The sequence below is a fragment of the Sinohyriopsis cumingii genome, chromosome 15, assembly GCF_028554795.1.
Source record: "Sinohyriopsis cumingii isolate HCF-2022 chromosome 15, ASM2855479v2, whole genome shotgun sequence".
Lineage (NCBI taxonomy): Eukaryota > Metazoa > Mollusca > Bivalvia > Unionida > Unionidae > Sinohyriopsis > Sinohyriopsis cumingii.
Window position 1 is genome coordinate 86,058,929 of NC_142975.1, and position 12,580 is coordinate 86,071,508.

A 12,580-nucleotide genomic window follows, 5' to 3' on the forward strand; every position below is an offset into this window, starting at 1 on the left:
AACATTTATGAGGAATGTACAGTATTGTGAATTAAATCACAAATATTCCTAGCGGTTCTATCTAGTCCTGAATGTGCTGATGTACCAACAACCTTCGATAGTTTGATGTACCAACAGTCTTGACACATCACAATGATAAAATATGGAATGTTTCTGAGTGAATTCACAATAATCCCAAAGCAATGATTTTGTCAGGAAAGTCATTGAGCAATTTGTGTGTGTGTGTGTGTATGTGTACGATTTGGATTTTAAATGTAGCTTTAAAAAATTTTTCAGTCATATCGCTACCATGTCTGCAGTGTGGCAGTTTATAGTGATGTCTAGCACTGGGTCATAATGCAGCAGAAATGTAGCTTGATATCCCACCCAGTCACATTATCCTGACACCAGGCCGACAAGTACTAACTTTAACCTCTTAACCCTTTAGCTATGACTGCCGCATCTAAGCATCACCTGTAAATAGCTCCTGAACCCCACTGATGCATATATGCAGTGTTGATAAGCCTCATTTACTACTCCAGTGTCACTTATGTGCATACAGTTCAGCAGTAATTGAAACCCCAGTGTCGCATCTATGTGCAAGTGACTGTTATGTTAACTAAACACTGATTGGTTGAAAGTACAGAAGTTTACATAATTTTGATTAACATAATCAGTGAGAGGAGTTTACTCAACATATTGCTACAAGTTTAAAAGCTGAGAGGTTAAATTTAGACATACTGTAAGGACTTTCTGCACTCTACGAAACACATGTGGTTGAGATAAACAAAAATGGATTCTGATTCAGATATGAGCGACTTTGAAGGGATCGGTGCAAGTGATATCAAATAGTTTACTGGATGATTCTTAGAAAACGTATTGGATATTGATATTAGTCTTGTTTCAACACCAGATGCAAGTGATTTTGAATGAGATGACGAGGAGGACATAGTCCCACTTGCACAATAGAGTGATGACCTCACCATGTTCGAGATCATTGATTTTGATTCTCATGTTGCTTCCACAATCGAGCTTGGACCACTAAGCAATGAGAATGATTTTTTCCTCAAACTTTGTTCCTGAAAGTCTGGTGGAAAAGCTTGTGAAATAAACAAACAATTATGCCAAGAATATAGGGGATCAAAAGCAAGACCTGCAATGGTATGAAACCACCATCACGGAGATGTGGGCATATCATGGAATATACATCGTCACGAGTATTATGCAGATACTCAAATATTCCATTGCCAGGATGACATCTGTATATTTAGGGATCCCAGGAATACCAGAAATCATGACAAGAGAAAGATTTGAAAAAAATAGGGAAATATTTCCATGCCAGCGACACAAGCATCAACCCACCCAGAGGCCAACCAGGACATGACAAGGTTTTCCATATAAGACCTTTATACGACAGTTTTGCATAAATTCCTGGAAAATTATGACCCTCCCAAAAACCAGTCAATTGATGAAGGCATGATTGCTTATAAAGAAAGGCTGTCATTTAAGCAATATCTGCCAGCCAAACCCACAAAATTTGGCATTAAAGTCTGGGAAAGAGCCCATCCTCAAACCGGCTACATCCATGAATTTCAAATGTTGGAAAGCCCAATGGACAGAGAGGGTGAGTGACAGAAGAAGGATTAGGATCTAGAGTGGTGATAGACTCTTCTGCTGTGGTACAGTCTGAGGAACTAGGATAATAATGCCAGAAAATTTAAAAAGAAAAACTGTGGTTTAAATAGCCAGGGGGATATGAAAATCACGCAAAAAGAGACTCTGGTCTGTGTTGTCTGGAAAGACAAGAAAATTGTCCATATTTTATTTAACAACATGGATCCCACACAGCTATCCAATATACTTAAAAAAAGAAAAAACTGGCTGATGAAAAGAAGTAACTTGCCCAAAAGTTGCAGATGAGTATTCAAAAAACAAAGGGGTGGGGGTGGATATTGCAGACTAAAAGAGAATGCAGTACAGTTCTTGCTGTAAAGCAAAGAAATGGTGGAATAATATCGTTTTTGGTTTCTCATTGATGCAGCGATATGTAATGCCCTGATCTGTATGAAAGAGTCACCAAATCATCAGATCAAAACCAAGTCCAGACAAAAAGAAGAAAAGAACACAGCTTGAATTCAGAATGAACTTGGCCAAACAGATGGTTGCTGGCTTTCAGGTAAGTAGGAAAAGAAAATCTCTGTCAAATGTTGATACTGACGGTTTATGGCACTGGCCAGGACGGTTCCCAAAATGTGGAAGATGCAAGATGTGTGTAAGGGAAGGGAGGAGACATGAAGTTTTCATAGGATGCAACAAACAATGCCAACAACAGTTATGTGTGGATAATGACTGTTTTGAGTAGTACCACTCTCAACTTTGTAAGTGTGGATTTCATTCAAGTTTTTATATGTACATAGGTAAATACTGGATTTATTTTGTGGGATTCAAAACAGTTTACATGACTGGGATTTCTTGTATGATAGGATGTAGGAGTATATAAAGTGGAAATGTATGAATAACAGACACTATACAAGGTAAGCTGTTTTTTTATTTCACTGAAATCCAGCAAAAACTAAGAAATAATGAATGTAAATGTAACCATGTTTTCATTGTCAGTTTCTGTAGTCAGCCTTGATAATGCTCTAGTATTCAGCCTAGGAACCAGCGTCAGTAGTCTCAGTAACTGATATGATAGCACTCAGCAGTAGTGAAACTGCACAACAGCTGTAGCTAAAGAGTTAATGCTGAGCACCAAGTGAGGCAGCTGCTAGTACCATTTTTATAAGTCTCTGGTATGACTCATATTGGGTTCGAACCGTGACCTCCTGTATCCGAGGCAGACACTCTACCCACTTAAGCCACCGGAGCGGTTTGATCAATTTTTAATTCCAATGAGTAATTTAAATAAGTTCCTCTCAAATTATAAATGAAAACAAATAAAACTGATTCCAGAAAGACTGATATTATGATGGGAATAAAAAACTTTGTTCACCTCAACCTTTATATATATCCCCACTTGGCCTATGTTGCAGTAACCTTTTTTGATAAATCTCAATCATCAAAATTACCCTAAGTCGTAAACAAACTTAATTTTAGAATCTTTTAAGGTCATAATCAAGACTGGGTCTAGAACTCAAACCCAGGTTAAAAAAAATCTAGTGATAGCTTACTAACAAGACAAAGATCAGGTATGCACCAAAACTCTATCCTCAATTACAGATAAAGGTCAGGTACACAAAATAAATATACATAACAATATTTACTCTTCTACCTACTGCGGAAAGGAAATGTCAGAAAATAATAAACATAGTGCACATATGTTAGAAAGTTCATTTAAAAATGTTAGATGAGTTTGAAAATCACAATAAAGAGCATATGGTCTTAAAGTTGTTATACAAATTTATCAAACATCTCAAGGCAAAGCTGAAAATTATCTTAGGATATTTTCTATTATTAATAGTCTTTGTGAGTAACTGAAAAAATTATTTTAGAATCTATGTGTATGTGTATATGTGATTTGGATTTTTAACATAGCTTTAACAATGTTTCAGTGATATTGCTAAAATGTCTGCAGTGTGGCAGTTTATAGTGATGTCCAGCACTGGGGCATCATGTTCCACCCAGTCACTTTATCCTGACACCAGGCTGGCTAGTCCTAATACTCACCTCTCAATGCTGAGTGACCAGCAAGGCAACTGTTAGTATTATTAATTTTTAAAAGTCTTTGGTATGACTTGGCTAGGGTTCAAACCTGCGATCTCCAGCATCTGAGGAAGATGTTCTAACCACTAGGCTACCAGAGAAGTCATTTTAGAATCTAATAAGGAGCATGATGTGAACAGACTGAAAACTAATAACTGAATGCAAAAAATATCACAAAGCTGTTAATAGTGTTGATCATCATGACATTTTATTATGTTAACTGCAAAAGATCTTGCAAATATTTTTAAATTTTAATATATAGAAGGAACTGTATTTACTGCTACAAGATGTAGAGTGTATCTCTTCCTGCAACAAATATAAATAGTTTATCCAAAATTAAGCTTTCTGAGCCATTTTACTTGTGTTTCAGCAGATGTGTGAAACTTACTTTACATATATAAAATAGCTACAATGAAAGAAAAACTAAGCAAGAAATTAAATCCAAACCTTGAACAGCGAAGTTCAATTCCAACTGGCAGAGAAGATTAGGCATCTCTGCTCTGTCCAGGAGCTTGATTGTGTGGCAACCTGCTGAAGCAGACGACAGGCAGTAACTTGTATTCAAACTGACTAGGTATTTCCTGGCCTGGATCAAGTCTACAATTTCATAGCTGAAACAAAGGAAGTAAGAATGATAATTCAAGAAACTGAATAAGCTGTTTTATCCAGCAGCATTTGTAAAAGTTAAGAAAATTATTAGTATGGCTTGTGTTTAGAGACCAATAAATATTTTTATTTAAAAAAAAAAACAATGAAAGAAGGAAAACAGATGAGAGTAAGGTGGGTGGGGTGAAGGACAAAAATTGTGTTTAACAGTAAAACTTACTCAAGCTTAACAAGTCCAAGCAAGTAAAGATGATTTTTCGTTTCTATTGAATCATTCAGTAGTGAAAGGTCATAAGTTAGTTTATCAATTCCAACAGTCAGTTTCTTTTGACAACTGTCAAGACGAAGAAGCAGTGAGAAGGAGGCGCCGATCTCTGGAATATCCAGACAGCAGTCCACCTGGTTGCATGTGCTTGCAATGTGACACGTCAAGCGGTCCGAGGGAAGAGGCTGTAAAGATATTGGTCTGGAACAATCTGAAGAAGAAAACAATTACTCCATGATTTATGATTCAAAACTACACTAGAATTTTAGGCAGTAGTAACAATATTAATTTTAAGTTGATTCTACACCAGGTCCTTGCAACTAATATGAATCATATATGAGATCTAAGATGTTAGCTTAGCATTTTTTTTAAGGACAACTAATTGACTCAGAGTAAACCACCCAACTTAGTTGAACAACCACCTTGCTTTCACACGTGCAAGAGCTGGGGGATAAAATCTGGGACTTCAGAGGTGCTAAGTGAGCATGTTCTCACTAGGCTATCCCAGCTCCAGTTGTAATTTAATTATCACATTCAGTAGGAGACAGGAAATTTGGACCCAGTGTTGGCTTAGCATTTTGCTTCTAAGGAAACTAATGAGCCAAGAGAAAACCACTTAGCTTAGACAACCACCTTGCCTTTACATGTGCATGAGCTGCCCGGGATGGCGGACCAAACTTGAAGTGCAGGGGTTTTAAGTGAGCATATTATTTTTCTTTGATTTACCAATTTGACTATGTGTTAGAAAAATAGCAAAGTGGTCATTTAAACCAATCTTTCAAACCATTACTTCCAGAAAATTTTCATTCTTATTGGTATAAATATGGTTTTAAAGATCAATGTTACTCAGTGGGTTCATTTACTAGTTGCTCTATGCCTAAAAAAAACCCAATAAAATCCACCCAATTCCCTTTTATTTGATCATTGAGGTCTTTGTTTATATCAACTAGAATACAAACTAATTAGGGCATAGCTTTTTATTCTGGAGTAATATGCAGCCAAATGAATTATTTTTCCCATATTACTAAGTCTTTCCTTCTTGAGAAGGGAAGGCTTAGTAATACAGGAAAAAAATTCATGAGATTTATATCAATGCTCTTAGAGGAACTCAAGGAGGCATTAACGGTATTAAAATGTTCATTACTGTATAAAACATTAGTATTTCTTTCATTACATTCAATTCCTAACCCATGAAAGTTGCAACATTACTTGCATTTACCCTTGAATTTGTAATGAAATATATTTTTTTAAAATGATGACTGTAAAGCTAAAGGACATGACATGACTGGACCAAGGCTACTAAAGTTAGATGCACCTGCTATAGTATAACTTTTATTTGCAATAAAGTATTAGGTCTAATAAATTTCCACTGACATGGAAAACTGCCAAGGTAACACAATTGCATAAAGCTGGAACAAAAGATAGGTAAATAACTAAGGACTATTCCATTTAAATATAAGATCATAAATATTCAAATAGTTGACATGTACATGCCCAGGGAAGGCAGTTTTATACAAATATATGCCAGGGTACTTTAATTTCACATAGTTCAGATTAAAGTGAAAAGAAAATTCTAAATTGCATCCATGGGTGAGTAACCAACATTAAAAGTGCCTTCCCTGAGCCCCAGGTAAGTTTTACTGGAACAGCCCTGAAAACCAATCTCTATCCTTCCTTGTCTTTCCAAATTACAAAAACAAACAAACATGTACATGATTCTTTTCTCAACTATTTGAATATATGTGATCTTATTTATGACAACTGTCTTTAGCTTTTGACAGAATCACTCAAGAAAGTGCACTTATATCTATGATTGATAAATGGCTGAAAGCATTAAAGGAGAAATGGCATGAACCATTATGATTGATATTTGTAAACTCAATAATTAGTCCTAACTGACATGTCTCACTGTAAATTCATCTTGCCACAGAACAAACAAAACATCTTGTATCAACTTACCATGCTTCCAACCATCTGATGTTACGTTGGCATAAACACCTTCTTTTTTGACGCACTGTGGCTTAGACATGAAGGATGCAATACCAAGATCCTGGTACAGCTTGGACTTGACCAGAGACCCCATTTCCTGTCCAACTGCAAGACCTTTGCTGGAAAGCCAACTTGTCAGATCAAAGCCTGAAACAGAAAATTATATTCCTCTTAAACAGTGCTGGGCCTTAATATTTTAAATTGGTCCTTTCCACAACCTTATTATAAGAAATGTGCTGGTCTAGAGAGACCACATTTTGCTGGCAAAAGGGGTGGACTTGCATGATAGGTTTTGCTGTATTACCAAAAGATATATAGAAAAATAAAATAAAAATACAAATACTACCTTAATTTCATGTGTTTGGAGTACTAATGAATGCATTGATAATATGGGTGTTCTGATGAAAATCCCATGTCTATACAACTTTCCAACCAGACTCCATAAAAATCCAGTGTCTGTACAACTTTCCACCCAGATTCCATAATAATTCTGGTGAAAACTCAATGTCGATCTTACTTTCCAGCTCAAAAGAGCAGTGACAATATTTTCAAGATGGCCACAGTATCAGCCATACTGAACATCAGATCAGCACAATTTTTATATAAGGCCAACTAGAAAATGGAATGCATGTGTGTGCAAAATTTCATGACAATCCTCCAAGCAGTTTTGGTGGAGTAGCAAATAGCATACTTGTGGTGACTGATGAATGGATATCAGATATCAGATAACAGATGGACAATGGATGACAGGTCATCCCTTAAGCTCATCTATTTTATGCCCATTACATCTTAATGAATCATGCTAGAAAAAAAGGCAAGACTCCCTCCCAATTTAAAATCAGTTTCTGCTGACCACCTTTCCATCCCAAAAACAAATAATAAACTCTTTATGAAAAGTTTTCAATAATCAGGATCATTAATTTGGAACAAAATCCCAAAAGCAGTTAGAGAAGATACAAATGCATTTGATTATAATCTAATAATGAAAAGTGGAACATGTTTGCTTTGACAAATTATACATTACAACTTAAAGTATAAATTCACTAACCATCCACTTTGTTGTCTCATTACTTTCTTTTAAATGTTCTGTTAATTATGTCCACATAGAAATATAGCTTATTATCAATGCTGCGTGTGTTACTGTGTGTGTGTGTACTTGGAATATAAATATGCATATAATAGAGGGCCACCAGGAGGATTAGTTCTATGCAACTAATTGTGTCACCCTCTTTAAATAAAGTCATCATTATTATTTATTATTATTATTATTATTATTATTATTGTTAAGTAATATCACAGAATGTATATAATATTAATCAGTGGTTTATCCTAATCGTTCATAAGGGCTGTTCCAGTAAAACATACCTGGGACCCAGGGAAGGCACTTTTAATGTGGAGTACCCACCCAGAGATGCAATTTAGAATTTTCTTTTCATTTTATAATGAACTCTGTGCAATCAATAAACCTTGACATATATATATATATATATATATATATATATATATATATATATATATATATATATATATATATATATTTAAAAATGCCTTGCCTGAGATGTCTAAATGGAACAGCACTAAATGTGATCATGGATAGCAAAGGAACCAAACAATGCACATTTAGCTTAGCATTAAAGACAGGGTTCATTGTGGTGAAGGTAAACCCAAAGTTTGCAGTATAACTGAATTTTCTAAGTTAGTATTCAGATCTGTCCTCAAAGACAAAATAATTGCAAATTAAAAGTTTTTTTAAGAGCAATATAAAATTAAATACAAGAATGCTTTGACATGGTTGTTTCTCAAAATGAACAAGGCTATCTTGTTTAAATAAAAAAATAGTTCTGTTCTGAATCAACAATTACACTAGAATGTATCAACAATGATACACAAAAATCAGTAATGTAATGAGCTGTTTTCACCGATATACACATGATGTGAACTGAAACCTTCTGAATACTGTTTTTCACAATCTTTCAAAGACTGGCCATCTTGAAAATTAAGGTAACTGATAACTAAATGTGGACTACTTTATTACCAAAGATGCTTTTTTTCTGATAGTTATTCCCAAGGCAAGTGTAAAGGGAGGATCAAACAATGTAATCTCATGCCTTCTCTCATCTTACTGTCAATTTCCATCCCTTTTTTTATTTTTCACAGGAGCCTGCAGTCTCTCTTTTGCTGTGGTCTATGTTTTTGGACCCCATTGTGCACAAGTTATCTAGAGAGAGGTGTAGATTCCAAGATACACAGAAAGACTCATATATGTGGACCGACGGACAGAAAAACATATATATGGATAGAAGAACAATACCAGGCATAACAAATCCAGCATCCCAGGTACACAATGGCTTGGGGAGACGGGAGTTGTTAAACACTGGGGCAGAAAATTCACATTTATCTTTGGATAGACACAGGCTGACAGCCAAGTTCACAAGATATACCCTCTCTGTCTCTAGGTCAAATAAGCTGAAACTGAAGTAATATTAAAGTTCTTCATTAGTTCTAGTTTTCTTCTTTCTGCCATACACATATTATTTAATGATTTTTTCCTTCTTTACAACAAGAAATAAGGTATGTATTAAAGTTAATTATAATTTCAAAGGAATGCATGAAATGTTGAATATTAACATGAAAATTTATCAAAATTGATCAACACATTCCAATACAACACTTTTATGCAAGATCTCAAATGCCTAATATTCACTTTAAAATACTGATATCACATTACATTGCTGATATGAAAAGCTAAGTGAAAATATCAAGATGAATGTAATAATCAGTGAAGAACAAAACAGGCAAACTATATGAAAGATAAAATACAAGAAGCTGAAGGAGAAAAGATATTGTATTCATCAGAACAGGTGGTGGTTCAAGCTGGTCCTTACTTGACTCGAATCACTCCCTTTAGCCAGTAGTGTTCCTCTTCTCCCCACTTGTATGTCAGGAGAGACAGAGTAAATTCCCATGCCTCTATACCAATCTGGATACGATACAGACATGGGTCCACTTTGATGTAGACTCGCAAGTTCTTTCCAATCATTGGCACCTCTATACAACACTCAACACCAAGACAGGTTTCTGAGATTGCACATGTCACTGGAGTACCAATCAGTTTGGGCAAATTAGATATCTGCTGTGGACATTCTGTTAAAAAAATAAGTAGTCGCAGAATTACATCAAATTATAAATTATAAATATCACATACTGACTGATTTGGATTCTAAATTAATTTAGCTGAAGGTAAAATCTCTTATTCCAAAATGGCAAGTATAAGAAAACGAAGGAAATCACTGTGCAGACACTTCACACTTATTCTGCATCATGAACAAGCATTAAATGTACAAACTTTAAGCCGTACTCTTGGTCCACAAAACTTTTTAATTCATTAGTATAAAAATCTGTATCCATGTAGTCTAGAGCATAGGTTCTCAAACTATTGGTTACTGTCCACTTGTGGGCCATAGGCATGCTGCAGATGGGCAGATGAACACACATGTACAAAGATTCACATAAGGCTCAAGTATCTGTCTGGAAATGATGTATGTATGTATGTCTGTATTAGCAATTTGTGGAACTTCAGCACAATAAAGTCTCTATGGTAATAACTGAATATTCTAAAAATGTAACAATGAAGAATTGCACAAAAGCATATGGGTGGCAAACCATTGCAATTCAATCAAACATGAGGTCTACAAAATAAAAAATAAATGAAAAAGTTTTAAAATTCTGTATAATATTTGGTAAAATGTAAACGTAAAACAAATAGAGTTCTTAAAATATAGGATCACAATTTGTCACATAAACAAAATTCTGCAATTAAAATTCAATCTGTATAAGGTAAAGCATAAGATAGTAACATGAAGTATTGCAACAGTGACTCCAACCTAATCTCCATAATTTAGACCATCTGTGTGTGTGTGTGTATATATATATATATATAGCTACTGGTGAGATAGGAGCTAGGCTTTCATTTTATTGAATTTGCTTTGAAAAATGTGAGGATTTAATTAGGATTTTATGAATTGGAAAAGATCAAATATTATTTTGGTAGGATTTGATAACTAAGGTGGTGATTCTGAAACACAGAATTATGCATTATTATCAACAGCAAGTTTTCCTATTTCAAGCTGATGAAACATTCATATTCCAAAAGGTCAAATGAAATTTGTATTCAATATACATGTCTCAAAATCACTTTGGTTCTTCCCTGGTCACAAAAAAAAATAAATACCAAGTTGCCCTGACATCTGTTCACTAGAAACTAACTGGAAACTAACAATTAAATGTATCAGGAAAATCTATTTCCAGCAACACTGATCCTGACCTAGGAGTGACTGACCACAAAATCAATTGGATTCTTCCCTTGGATTCAATCAAACACATCTACGAAGTTGGGGTGAAAAACATTCAGTGTCATCTGGAAACAAAAACAGACATGCATCCTCCAGCCCACCCAGACACATGACTGTCCAAATGGGTGGTAGTAAGCTAAAACACCATGCAACTTTTGTTGGTGGGGTAATAGAAATTGGTATAAAAAAAAAAATATTAGGGGATGGATATAAAAGAATTTCTTGCATTCAACAGATAACTACAGGAGTCAGTAATATTACTATTCTTGAGTCGTCCAACTGCACCAGAATACGGAGGCTGTGTGGGGTCACATGGAAAATCAACCAAGAACTGTGCAAGTTCCAATTCCTCAAGCAGCTGGTTCATCACAACTTTATCAAGTGTTCCATTGATGATCATATATCCTTTTACTGTCAGCCAATTTGTGAGAGAAAAGCCTGCAACAGAAGAAAAACTACAGGAGCAATTTGCTCATGCAATTAAACCCCTGCCACATTCCACTCTGACCCCATGATGGAGATGTGTCTGTAGTATAAAAATATACAATTCTTAAAAAAACAATTTGAATAGTTTTTCGATAATGAGAATAATAAATTCATCAGATGATGTCCAGTGGGCCTGAGATTGTTCACCTGGTTGATACCTACATAACAGCCAAATGTACAGGCAGTTGACCAAAATTATGGGTTAGAAGGATATTTGACAATTTATAAAATTTTGTTTAGATATTGCAGCTCAGCATCATTTGTGCAAAATTTAAATATTTATACAATGTTGCTTCCGGGAATTTGCAAGAATGGGGAACTATCTTAAGTCCTTGATTTAATACGCAGCTTACATGTCAAACCAACTGATAACTTTAGATTTTGATTGTTTTTATTTGCTTGGTCAATCAGAATCAGTCTCCTCTGAAACATAAATATCTCTGTGTCATCTCTGCCATGTTTTTCTTCTGCTTAAATTAGCAACAGTTGTCCTTCCCCACCCTTAAGTCTATGAAAGTCATGCAAGGATGCACTCATCAGTTTTAGTTGAACTGGTTTGGTGGTTTTTGAGATGTTGAAAGCAATTAATTAAACAACTCATGATCAACACAAAGCTATACCAAATACTCATCAAGAAATAATCAGGCATAATGTTACATCAATTATTTTCTGACAAAAATAACTATATTCATGTTTATTAACATATCTGCACATCACAGGCCACCTATAAAGAAACAGCTTGATTAAAAAAGGAACAGAAAATTTAATATGAAGACTGTAAATTATATGAGTATATATGAACATGTTCAAAAAAAGTTACTATGTAAACAATTTGTTGATCTAAAAATTCAGAACAGTATAAAAAAAATTCAACTCAGTAACATTGTAAATGGTTATACAAATATTACAGATTTGGGTTGTTCATATTATATTTGCATCAATAACAAATAAATGTAGTAGAAATCAAGCTAAGTATTAAATAAGATTAAACAGTAATATTTCCTTAAAAAGTTACATTATTTTTTATTTACAATGACTTGGTAGACAAGACCTTGTAATGTAGTGGCATTACAAAATCACTGACAAATGGATTCCAGCTCAACATATTTGATAAAAGAACATGTTTCGCTGTCAGTAGGGCTTAACAATGCACACATTTAGGCAAATTAGCATTGCTTAGCACTACTGACAGTGATGGCCT

At 34.7% G+C, this 12,580-nt stretch overlaps 1 protein-coding gene across 1 annotated transcript in view; it reads right to left on the reverse strand.

Annotated features, from left to right (window-relative positions):
- LOC149782244 (uncharacterized) overlaps window positions 1-12,580 on the reverse strand; it is a 577,549-nt gene that overhangs the window by 371,773 nt on the left and 193,196 nt on the right. The window contains exons 80-83 of the mRNA XM_089935097.1: window positions 11,155-11,331; window positions 6,512-6,688; window positions 4,508-4,763; window positions 4,129-4,292 (exon numbers count right to left, since the gene is read on the reverse strand). Of these exons, the coding sequence (XP_089791223.1) occupies window positions 4,129-4,292; window positions 4,508-4,763; window positions 6,512-6,688; window positions 11,155-11,331 (774 nt within the window). The remainder of the gene's footprint in view (window positions 1-4,128; window positions 4,293-4,507; window positions 4,764-6,511; window positions 6,689-11,154; window positions 11,332-12,580) is intronic.